General features: G+C 47.1%; 1 protein-coding gene and 1 pseudogene across 1 annotated transcript; both read right to left on the bottom strand.

Moving 5' to 3' along the window:
- Positions 1-587: 587 nt before the first annotated feature.
- Positions 588-2,870, bottom strand: LOC120850720 (annotated as a pseudogene).
- Positions 2,871-10,291: 7,421 nt separating this feature from the next.
- Positions 10,292-10,969, bottom strand: LOC120850721. Its single transcript, XM_040223338.1, has one exon. The coding sequence runs from the start codon at positions 10,967-10,969 to the stop codon at positions 10,292-10,294; it is 678 nt and encodes a 225-aa protein (XP_040079272.1).
- Positions 10,970-12,691: the final 1,722 nt, after the last annotated feature.

Raw genomic sequence — 12,691 nt, 5'->3', positions numbered from 1 at the left:
GCTAAGACTCCTTGGTCACGAAGGCTGTCGACAATTTTATCTTCGGGAGATTCTAGAAGCTCATCTTCTGATATTACGCCTTTAATAGTGTTCAAAGTGCGGGGGGTGATAGAGTAACCCTGTAGTCAGGCACCACGTTGAGTGCCAGCATGTCTGAGCTTTGTTGAGAGGTTACAACTTCAACGAGGAGATCTCCAGATAGCATTTTTTTTTTGCTTTAAAATTCTTTCCGATCAAATATTCAAGAGTCTTCGAAACCAGGAAAGGGGATAGCTTGGATAAAGTTTTTTTCCATTTCAGAATGCATGACAAGAAATCGAGGAAACTTCACCGCGGGTGCAAATGCTTTTATAACGTGTACTTCAATCCGGACCCTTTTCAGGGCTCGATCAGGTTTTTGGTTTAGTTTTTAACCCATAAGAAATTGGGAGGCGTTCGGCGTCTGTAGCGCGCCACCCACCATGGAGCCCAGCATAGGGATGGGTAATGCGCCGTAGCAATAAAGGTTTTGCTGACGACATTGTAGCAGGGCACAAGCTGTGTCATGCTAGTGAAAGAGCTCATCCAATCATGTACCGTAGGACGCCCTACGTCACACCGTTCCTCGCCTTGATAAAGGCGCACTTTGGAACAATAAACATTATTCATCACCCGACTGGTGGCCCGCTGACATGATGGCAGCGGTGGGATTCGAACCCACGCCTCCGAGGAGACTGTTGATTTTGGATCAAAGTATGACAGAACCGCTGCTTCGATCAAAGCTCGTCTTAGCGCGTCAAAACTGTTTTGCTGCTGTTCGGTCCACACCCAGGCAACATCCTTGCACAGTAGAGCTCTCAGCGGCGCAGTCACGTCGGACATGCGACGTACAAAACGCTGCACAAAGTTCATTGTGCCAAGAAAAACTTGCAACTCCTAACTGTTTGAGGGTGGTGGCATCGCCAGGATGTCATTAGCGCGGTCCGGGTCCAGGCGCAGGCCTTGCGTGGTCAGGATGCGACTTAGGTAGCGGACTTCTGTCTGCAAAAAAGTACATTTCTTGAGATTCAGTCGCAGATTGTAATCTCGGCAGCGCGAGAGCAGCAGTGTCAAGTGATGGTCGTGCTCTTCTTTTGTTCTGCCCCAGAGTAGAATATCGCCCATCACCACGGCGACACAGGGTAGCCCTTCTAGTAGGCGGTGCATTGCTGCTTGAAAAATTTCTGGCGCGGATGCGATCCCAAACGGCATCCGGAGGAAGCGATATCACCCGTACGGTGTGCTCATCGTGCAAAGTTCGGAACTCGACTCTGCAAGTTTGATTTGCTAAAATCCTGACGCCGTATCTAGGGTCGAAAAGAATTTCGCTCCAGACAGTAGTGGCGCGACGTCCTCTAGGATTGGCATTGGGTATTTTTCACGCAAAAGTGTTTTGTTGAGTGCAGTAGGGTCCAAACAAATACGCATTTTGTCATTTTTAAGGACGGTGACCATGTGGCTAGACCATGCAGTAGGCTCTGTTACCTTGGTTATGACGCCTTGCTCTTCCATGCGCTGAAGTTCCGCCTTGACCTTGTCTTGAAGGGCAACTGGAACTCTCCTGGCCGGCACGACGACTCCAACAGTTCCAGGTTTCAGCTTCATTTGATACTCGACATCTTTCAATTGCCCAAGGCCTTTGAAAACTTCTGCGAAAGGTTGTGCGGCTTGGTACAAGTTCTCTAGATGAACCTTCTGCACCCGGTATAGAAGTCTCAGGCGCTCGGCAACGGATCCGCTCAAGGTGATCGGCACATGTTGTTCTACGACACAGAAGAGTTCTTCGTGCGCTCTGCCATTTGCGGAAAGAAGCAATTTTACTTTCTCGTGAGCAGTCGTCTTGTTTCCGGAAAACGCAGATAGCGCCACTTGACACTCTTGCCCAGGCTTATCTGAAAGCTTTACGACGTCTTGCATTGATATGACGCAGCAGTTGGCGCCCGTATCTAGCTTGCACGCCATTGGTTTGCCCTCAATGTGAACTGACGCGCTCCAGTTGTCGGTCGCGACCCAGTTTACCGTTAATGCTTCGAGGAAGAATTCATCGTCACTTTCGGTGTGCAGAGCGCGTAGTTCTTTCTTCGGTTTCTTCGCGCTTTGTTGAAGCACAGGCGTCTTGCACACTTGAGCAAAGTGATTAACCCTTCCACATTTCTTGCAAGTTTTTCCTTTTGCTGGGCAGGTTTCGCCGCGGTGAGCAAAATAGCCGCATTTAGAGCAGGGACTCTTTTTCGCAGCAACAGCTTTAATAGTTGTCTCAGGTGCGCCTTGCGCTGTTCCAGTGCGCTCCCGGAACTTTTCCTGCCCTTGTTCGTGAAGGCCACACAGCTCAACGGTCTTTTCGTAGGTTGGGTTTTCAACAAGTAATTTCCGCTGCAGGCTCTTGTCTCGAACTCCTAAGATGATACGGCTGCGTAGCATCCGATCTTCTAGCTCTCCAAATTCGCAATTCTTTGCTAGAATCCTTAGCTCTGTTAACCATTCGTTGAAAGGTTCACCCTCTTTTTGGCATCTTGACCCGAATCTGAATTCCTGGAAAGTCAGCTTTGTAGCGTGCTTGTAGTATTCTTCGAACTTTTGAATCAGTACTTCTACACTCTTTCTTTTTTCATCTGTAGTGAACTTAAAGGTGTCATACGCCTTTCTGGCTTCTTCTCCGATTGTTATTAGTAAGGTTGCTGCCTGCACTTTCTCCGGCTGCTTGCTCAATTGCGTAGCGGTGGAAAACAAGGCGAACTCATGCTTCCAATTTTTCCATCCGAGCCATGCGTCGCCTGAGGTGTCAGGGGCTTCAGTGGCGACAGCAGCGTTGACGGCAATGGGGGCATCAGCGGCGTTGACGGTTTCGACATCTCGACTTATCCGCTTACAGACATTACGCTATCAGTGCTGCCAAGACAATATAACCTAGTGTGGGTGCAGACAAGGAATCCGTCGCCACCCAAGGTTAGCCCTTGGGTGAATAGGAATGAAAGAAGAGTAGAGAAAAGAGAAAGATAAGAGGGGATAGTAGAAGATATGGCGACTGACTGAATCATCCTGGTCGGGCCAAGCCAGGACATCCGTCTGCGGGAAGCGGGGGCCGAAGTGGGGTATTTCCTCAACCGGGGGGCCCCGAAGGGTCCAAACCTACCCCGGGCTCGACTCAACCACCAGGATGCCCTTTTCCTCGGACACGGGAAAGCCACGTACAGTCAGACGTGGGCGGGCGAACCCGCATGGCTCGGGGTCCGTGATGAAGCCACTCACCAAACACCTGTTTTCACAGGTGCCCCCTGCGGGGGGCGAATTTATAGGTCAGGTTGGGTGAGGTGGCGTGGGGAGGGGGAGAAGGGGGAGTTTGCAAGGAGATACCTATTTCACGGGCAAAATGTAACCCAGATCTTTTTTGTTGACCTAATATTTGTTATGTCACCAAAAACAAGTAATTTCTTCCTAAAAAAAGCTGGAGTAAGTTGATATTTTATTAAGAAAAAGTTAGCCTGAAAAAGAAACACAACTCCACCCCGCCCCTTCCAAAAAAGAAAAAAAGATATCTCCATAATGCAGAGCACTTGAGTATGCACCAAAACATTGAGGGAGAGGAGGACACGAGAGAGTTTGGGGACGTCAGAACACAGAGCCCTGGTTGGAATGACTAGTGGGTAGACCTAAAGCTAGTATACCGCTAGCAGTTCCATGGAGGAAAAGCAGGAACAATCCCCTCTTGCTCATAGTGCTTGGACCCTTATTTTAGAGCGCAGCTCTTAGGGGCCCGTTTCCGGCTCGAGCGGCGTCGGCGTCGGCGTCGGCGTAACCGCGCGGTGCATCATGGGAAATGTCCCATAATGCACCGCGCGAGCCCCCCACCGGGGTCACGTGACCTCGTGGGGGGGCACGTGACCCCCGAGGTCACGTGACCCCGGTGCATCATGGGAAAGGTCGCATAATGCACCGCGCGAGCCTCCCACCGGGGTCACGTGACCTCGTGGGGGGCACGTGACCCCCCCGAGGTCACGTGACCCCCCGAAGTTACGTGACTCCCCTGAAGTCATGTGACCCCCGCCGATGTTGCGTGACCCCCCAATGACGTCATCGTCACTGATGACGTCACTGGAATACACATCGTCATCGTCATCATCACTGATGACGTCACCGGCATCCGCATCGTCATCATCATCATCACTGATGACGTTACCGACATCCGCATCGTCATCGTCATCATCACTGATGACGTTACCGACATCCGCATCGTCATCGTCATCATCACTGATGACGTCATCAGTGACGTCACTGATGTCGTCACCGGCATCCACATCATCATCGTCATCGTCACTGATGACGTCACCGGCATCCGCATCGTCATCGTCATCATCACTGATGACGTCACCGGCATCCGGATCGTCATCGTCATCATCACTGATGACGTTACCGACATCCGCATCGTCATCGTCATCATCACTGATGACGTTACCGACATCCGCATCGTCATCGTCATCATCACTGATGCCGTCATCAGTGACGTCACTGATGTCGTCACTGGCATCCACATCGTCATCGTCATCGTCACTGATGACGTCACCGGCATCCGCATCGTCATCGTCATCATCACTGATGACGTCACCGGCATCCGCATCGTCATCATCACTGATGACGTTACCGACATCCGCATCGTCATCGTCATCATCACTGATGACGTCATCAGTGACGTCACTGATGACGTCACCGACATTCGCATCGTCATCGTCATCATCACTGGTGAAGTCATCAGTGACGTCACTAATGACGTCATCGGTACCAGCATCGTCATCGTCACTGATGACGTCATCAGTGACGTCAGTGATGACATTCATCGGCATTGGGGGTCACGTGACCCCCCCCCCTCGTTAGTTTAACCCCCCCCCCCCAGTGCCCTTCCCTCCTCCTCAAGAGCTGCGCTCTAATTTGGCGTTACAGGGAGTTGTAAGCAGCTTTCATTTTTGTACCCGCACATCACCAATCTTCTCTAGAAAATTAGCCCTTGATGCTCTTCGCTCAACATTCGGACAAAAGTTGTCAATCCCCCCCTCTCTCGCTCTGGCCTGTGTCTTCCGCAGTACTACGAACAACTATCCTCCGTGCACCCCTAAGCTGACAGTGCTGTGGAAACTATGTGCTTTTTGGGCCAGTAGCACTTGAATCTTTTTCCAGTTGATCACGCTCCATCGCATATAGCCACATTCGCAGAATGGGGTTAGGTGATAAACAGTGCGGCGCGCGAGGTTTGTCAACTAACGTCCCAACTTTCCACCCCCGCACGGATGGCGACAGAGATATCGCGGTAGCTGAAGTTTGTTCTGAACCTTTATTTATCCAATGATGTATTTTAACGTCTGTGCGGCAACAAAATGTCTGAAAACTTGCAAATAAAGCACAGGTTGTCGAATGCTTGCTTCACAGAATAAATAGCCCAGCTCGCGTCCGATTTCGTTGCCCGTGGGACTTGCTTCCTTTTTTTTCGGTTCTCCCGTCTCTTATGGCGGAAAAACCCCAGTCGTCTGCTCTCGTTCCTCTCGTGAGTGATGCATGACAGGAGCGCACTGTGGTGCACACTTGATTTTCAAGGCGCAGCGAGTACATAGACGCGTCGAGTGGCAACGCCGAAATGAACCACGCACGGGCACGAGTGCTCATGAGCAGACTTGTACGTAATCCGTTACGAGTAACGAAATTACTTGTAATCCCTTAGATTTATCGGTAATTTAGTAACGGAATAATTACATAATCTCTAGAGTAATTTTAAAGTAATTCTGGTTCATTTTTTACGTAACGGATTCCTTGTAATCCATTACATTTTTTTTCAGCACCAGCCCTCCCCCCCCCCCCCCTCTTCCCCTCTTCTAAAGAAAGGTCGTTTTCAGACCAGGGCAAAGGGAGGCTTGGCACTATTCAGTTCCGCAAAGCCTTTTTTTTTTTTGCAACTCCAAACTTTTGACGCTATTTTTTTTAGACCCTAACAACAACGTAAAAAAATCCAAGTAAACATTTCAACAGGGGAAAAAAGGGGGGGGGGGGGAGCAAGTTATATGCGCTTTTTTTTGTGTCTTCGTTTTTTCTTTGCGATCGAAGTTGTTGTATGCCTGTTCGAGGAGCTCAAGGTGGTAAGTACGTGCTCCTGGCGTTTTTGAACTACACCACGAAAGGTACACATGGCAAACGTGCGTTTATATGTCCTTGTTTTAACCAACGTTCTAATTATTTGCTGTTATGAGTGTCCTGTTTTTTTTCTCTCGATTACTTATATTAAAATATTTGAAACTTTTTCTTATTCACCAACGTCTCAAGTGAGGCTCGAACTGTTCAGAACCAAAGGAAGAAGAATATCGAGCCAAACCTTATTTATTATTTACTTATCACCTTACTGTTACCTACTCTACTAAAACTTTCGAATATCAAGCAACGGCTGCAAGGACGAAGCTTCGCGCTATGTTCGAGGTAAATAGTACTTCCATTGCTTCGCTTAAAAAGCTCAATGCAGAGCATAAAACATTCCTGAGGCACAGTATGGCACTCCCATCCAGTGGCTCAGTTCAAAGTGTGTTCGGCGTATCAGTGGACATCTTCGGTAAAAAATAACGCACAATGTATGACGAAACTTTCGAGAGTTAGCTGTTGCTCAAAATATTTAAGGTCAATAAATGGAACAGGTGGCAACCAATAAGCACTTAAATAACCTTCATTTTGTTTCTTAATTGAGGAAAATAATGTTGAAAAAATGCCACGAAAAGAACGGATTACTTTTGGGGGTAACGGTCACTTACTTTTATAAACGGGTAATTGTACTTGTAATAAATTACAATTCAGCCTTGAGTAATTGTAAACGTAATTCGTTACTATTTTTCAGTAACGTGTACAAGTCTGCTCATGAGTGCGTGTAGTCCTACACTGGGCACGAGCATGTGGCTTCGCCTTGCATCTTGTTCGCGTGCAGAAGTTGCTTTGACAGTATTGCAGAAATTACAGCCCTGAAAATAAAGTAAAAAAAGGTTTGTGCCGAGTCTAGACAGTGCTGCAAGACCGCCGAGTCAGAAACCGAGCGGCCACTAAATGTGTTTCGTTTCAAAATGGCCTAATTGGCAAGACTGAACCGCCACCAAATGTGTTCTGTTGTAGAGTACCAAAGTACATCACCAGACATGAGTGTCCAAAATATATACCTACAATGGCTAGCGACGCTTCATAGAAGTCATGCAATGACCCTCTGCTTGGCCAGTTAAGCCACACGCAGTGCCGTGCAGGGTACAGGACGGCATCCATGAGCCGGCCGGTGCAGTGACCCAGGGTCCCGCCCATAGTGTTCCGCTGCTGCCTAGGACGAGGTGAAAGCCAGCTTATTGATGTCAAGGTCCTCGGGACCTGTGGTGTGTAACTATTGCGTTTAAGTTTTATAGTCATCGACCAATATTTCTAACTCGATGGGGATCGCGCAAAGCTCAGATTAATCGAGCAGTCCGGAAAAATGTATTTAACGTAGAATACCGAGCATCCACCCACTCCACATTCAGCGCCCATATCCAAATCTCTAAGATATGAAAAAATATGAACAGCTCATTTGTATGTAAAATTGATGACCGGACAAGCACTTATCCCCCATTTTTTGCGATTATCTCTAAATTTTGAGTGGGCGCTTGCCCGGTATCTTGCGGTAGCCTAAAAATCACTTTATTGCGATTTTAAGCGCAAAGTTGCTGCGGAAAGTAATTGATTCAATAGGCTCGCGATAATTAGAGCTCTGATATTTCACACTTCCGGTTAATTCAAACAGATTTGAAAATTTTGGTTGTCCCGCTATGTTTTAATGTATTTATAAGTCGCCTAATTCGAACGGCGTTTTCGCTAAATTCGTACTTTTTTGTTCTCGCGGCCCCGTTGAGTGCGCTTCTTCCGAGCACGGGTGCACCGCAGAGAAGCAATACCTGCGAAGCTTGCTTTTACAAGTGTTGCTTCTCTGCAGGGCACTGGTGCTCGGAAAAAAGCGCACTCAAGTGCGCACGTGGGCACACTTTAGCGGAAAGCAGCGTTCACATTATGCGCTTCAAGACAAGCAATGATGATCAAGACACAACGAGGATAAGGACCAGCTCACTGGCATCATGCTTTCTGGCCTTGGAGCACATAAAGTGAACGTTGAGCTGGCGGAATATGCTAGTCTTGACGACAATGCTTGTGTTTGTCGTGATGACTCATTAGAGGTCACAGTACAGGAAATAATGCCAGCACAGTGCAGCAGTGAGAGTGAAGATGACGATGAAGAAAGGGATGACTTGCTACCAGCTGTAACAGCCACAGCTTTGAGCACATTGCTCAGCTCCAGAAGTTTCTGTCCGCAAAGGATGAGTCCCGTAAAGAGCAACTTGCGTTGGCTGGTACTGAAAATTTTGTTTTGAGATCGTGTGGGCTGTCTGAACAGTCCACAATTGACAACTTTTTTGCCGGATGAATAAACTTAACGTCACAGCTCTTTCACCAATGTGTTATGCCTGTACTTGATTATAATTTCGACTATGTAGAGGAAACTGGCAAAAATCTGCTTTGTATGAGTAGCTATCTATGTGACAAATCATAATGCCGTCTAGATATTTATTATATTTAGACGAATTTTTAATTCGAACTTCTGATAATTCAAACTAAAACTTGCGACTTCCTGTAGTTTGAATTATTGAGAGTCTACTGTAATTTTCTGCACGGCGTTTTGCATTCAGCGATTCATTTTGTCTCTGTATACAGACGAAAGCATGAAAACGTTCGGAGAAGTTGCGCATTCACGGCTGCACGATGCTGGCAACTGTAGGGACAGTCGTTAGACTTTGCCCTTGGCGAAGGGCGAAGTCCGGTTTTTAACACGGTGCCGCTTTAGCAAATGCACAGATTGATTGCTACTTCCTTGGCGATACAACCGCTGCCTTTTCACGTCGACACACGACAAAAACCGCAAACAAAAGCAGACACCGTCACAACTTCGCAAGGTGAAACCGGAGAGGTCAAGAGCGGAAGAATTGCTCCGAGTGTCAACGTGCTATGTGGCATCAACAGCAAAGACCTGCCATTTAAAAAAAATATACTAGTTTTAGTTTTTTTGCTGAACGTTACGTTACAACAACTGACGGCAGCGATTGGCTGGCGGAGTGATGTAGATTTTTTTGCGAGGGAATTCGCCACTGAATTTATAACCTGTCATCAAGTGTAGTCTCTAAACATGGAAGATATAATCAGGCCAGTTTCCTCGTGGGCGTGCCGGGTTTGTTGATTAAGACAAAACCTAGCTCCTTTGACTTGCTCTTCAGCGCCTTGCCTCGAGGGAGTGAACGCTTGTAGCCCCATTGCTCGTGTGGAGCGTTGAAATCTCCTCTTCTTATTATGGATTCCTTTTTATGTCGTGGTTTCATTTGTGCAAGCCAGCTCATATCATGACCTCTTTTGACGGCGGGCCTTATATAGGTCGAAGCCACCGTAAGAGTCGTTTTGTCGTGTATGATATGTACTACGACTACCTCTCGCTTCGTTGCACAGGTCTGTGAATTCCTTTTGCGCGTGCGGAACGTGCTCGTCGACTAAAATGGCCAACTGTCCTACTATAACTGTTTCTTCTCTATGCGTGCCCTTTTTGTGCGGGATCGCTCTCGGTATGAATGGTGTGGTGTATGTCTTCTAGCCACTAAGCTTAACACTTTCGGAGTTGGTGTCCTGGAGGAGAATGACTGCCGGTCTTTTCTTGCCAATTCCTACAAATCGTAGTTGCAGCTCCTCTGCTTTGTTTGCGAATCTTCTTCAGTCCCATTGAAGAATCCAGGGTCGAGGGCTTGCGTCTTTGCTTTGCGAATAGTCCGGTTTCATCTTTCCTTTCTGGCTATCGTTCATTGGTGGGTACCGGGCATCTGTCTATTTTTTGCACGATGGATTTCATTCTGGTGAGGATCTCAGTTGCTAGAGACTCGAATCTTTCAATTCCCCTAGTGTTGGATTGGATAGAGGCCAGGCCTTCCTCAACCTTTTGGCACATTGCAGAAAGCCTGGCTTCCCAAGCGGAGGGTCTCTCGGTACGATATTTGCAGGTTGTTCTGCTCGAATCTGTTGCCCCATTCCCAATTGTTGCTTGTTCGCGGCTGCCGTTGAGGCCATAGGGCGGCGTGCGAGTACGGGGTTGAATGCTTCTTGAATTATTCTTACAGTATCTGCCCATGAAACGTACGGCCGAGCCGACAGCGGCAGGGAAGGTGACGACGTCAAAAGGAGTATATCATCTTGGAGGTCTTCGTCAACTCGAGGTGCGGGCTTCTTTTGTCGCTTCTTGAGTGAGTCGCTTCTCGGCGGAATTTTTCTTTTTAGGGCACTTGTTGCTTGCGGCGACGTGTGCTCCGTGGCAGTGGACGCACTTTGGTGCAGCCTGGCAATCCTCCACCTCTCCGTGTTCTTGTCCGCATGATCCGCACCTCCGGATGTTATTGGGGCACACAACGGCCTTGTGACCGATTTGGTGAAATCCGAAACAAACCAGCGGCCTTGGTCTGTATTCTGCAACCCTGTAGACTTCGAAAGCGTAGCGAACGTGCCGGGGCAACGTTCTTCCCTCGAATGTGATTAGAATAGTCCTTTTCTTGATGCCCAGGGCTCTGGCCGCGACGATCTTGTGTGTGTTGCAGATGAGTTCATTTACGAGAGTTTCGGGATCGTCATGCGGTGAGTGAAGGTAGATGACACCTCTCACCTTGTTGGAGCCTAGTGCCTTGTAGGGCTGCACTTCACGCGGGCCTTGTCGCTCGGTAGGAATTTCTCTGATTTGGAGAAATTTTTCCGCGAGCAAGCTATTTCTGGTTGTAATGGCGATGGTATTCGCTTTTTCGTTTCTATACACGGTGAAGTCACTCATGTTCTTTACGCCGGTTTTCCCGATGGCGGCGCGAATCTCCTTGGTTGAGAAGTCCTCGACGTTCATTTTACACACTGGTCGGAGAACAACCGTCTGCGTGAGCGGCTTCTGGGTCTTTCATCAGAAGTCTCACGTTGCTGCATTGAAATCAGGTCGTATTTACGTTTCGCTCGCACCGCCTGTCGGCAATCCTCATTACTGTCCATCATGAGGAGGTCCAAGGATTCCTTGGCTTGTCGGTTGGTTAGGTGAAGTCTCTGCGTCGGTCGTCGGTGTCCAGGGCGGCAACGAGGGAGTGCTGAGCACGATCATGCTCATAGTTACAGGCTAAGAACATAGCGCAAATAAAGAGGAGAGGAGAAAGCCAACAGTATGCTGGAGGGGAGAGGTTTTCTTCGCTCCTCTTCAGGATTGTGGCCTCAGCTCTCGAGGAGGCAAGACGCACTTCCTGAGCTCCCGCTTCAGACCCAACCCGAGGGAGATACTCTTGCTGCCAAGTTTATTTCCGCAGAGTTGAAAAGCTCGAAGATTTCGTTTACGCGCCGGCATCTTTCCCGCCAAAATTGCCGTTCATTGCTTTCCGCCATTTCGAAAAAGTACTGCATTTAAAAACACGCTAACCTTTGTCACTGCCTTGCATTGCTGTCACCATCAATTTGGTTGGAACAGACTCGCAGCGCTGACTAACAACTCAGGATATATTTCTTCTTCCTCAGATCGTCATCATCTTGTCCTTCGCCGTTAATGAGAACATTTTAAATTTTTAAACACAAGAAACCAAATAGCTAATAAACATTAATAAGTAAATAATTAATAAATAAATGATAGCTAAAAGTAAATAAAACTAGGAAAATAAAAATAAAATAAAAAATGAAGTTATTTTTATATAAAAGTTATAATTAAAAAATTAAACTTAAATTTTTTTTTTAATTTTTAACTTTTATTTTTTTAGTTGTCTTTTATTTATTTATTATTTATTTATTAATGTTTTTTGGCTATTTGGTTTCTGGTATTGAAAAATTTAAAATGTCCTCATTAACGGCAAAGGACGAGAAGATGACAATATGAGGAAGAAGAAATATATCACTGAGTTGTTAATCAGCGCAGCGAGTCGGTTTCCCTCTGGTGTGCCCGTGAGTGTGACTGTATCCGCGCTGTTCCATCCAAGCATGAATTACCAACTAGCCCAAGCATCCACATTATGAAGCAATCATGAACCTCGAGGCTATTTCTGTTCCTGTCCTGGCCTGGCTTATCTTGCTTGAGTCTCTCGCATGGGTGGATAATTGCCATAACGGTACACCTTGAAGTAGGCGGTAGCTTGCGCTACCTAGATTGAATGTTGCCAATGGAACTGCATTTCGAAATACAGCGCAAATACAAAACTAATAATAATTGTAGTGCGTCCTGGTTTTATTAAAGAATTGTTTGATCGAAACTATAGTTAAAAGATGTCCTAAACCTACGCAACTCCATGTAATATTTTTCTATGTGAAATTTGGTTGAGCAGTGAACGTGAAGTGTGTATACAACCGCCATTTCATCCATTATTTTTTTTAAACGCAATTAAATTGAGGACGTATAGACGCTTTGCAGGAGCTGTGCATGGACGCCGCCATAACTGAACTTCAGTTTTTGTTTCCTCTTATTTCGTTTTTTACCCTTCATCAATACCATAGCAGGCCAGGTTATTGGCAGATTATATTCAACTGTGTATTTTTTTAAAGCATCGGCTTTTGTAGAGGATCGTCAAGTACCGTTTCAATTGCTCGGCATCTCGGTAAGACA

Source organism: Ixodes scapularis, unplaced genomic scaffold, assembly GCF_016920785.2.
Source record: "Ixodes scapularis isolate PalLabHiFi unplaced genomic scaffold, ASM1692078v2 PGA_scaffold20__3_contigs__length_1032517, whole genome shotgun sequence".
Taxonomy (NCBI): Eukaryota; Metazoa; Arthropoda; class Arachnida; order Ixodida; family Ixodidae; genus Ixodes; species Ixodes scapularis.
Note: the sequence above shows the minus strand (reverse complement) of the source record. Positions and strands in the feature narration are given on the sequence as shown.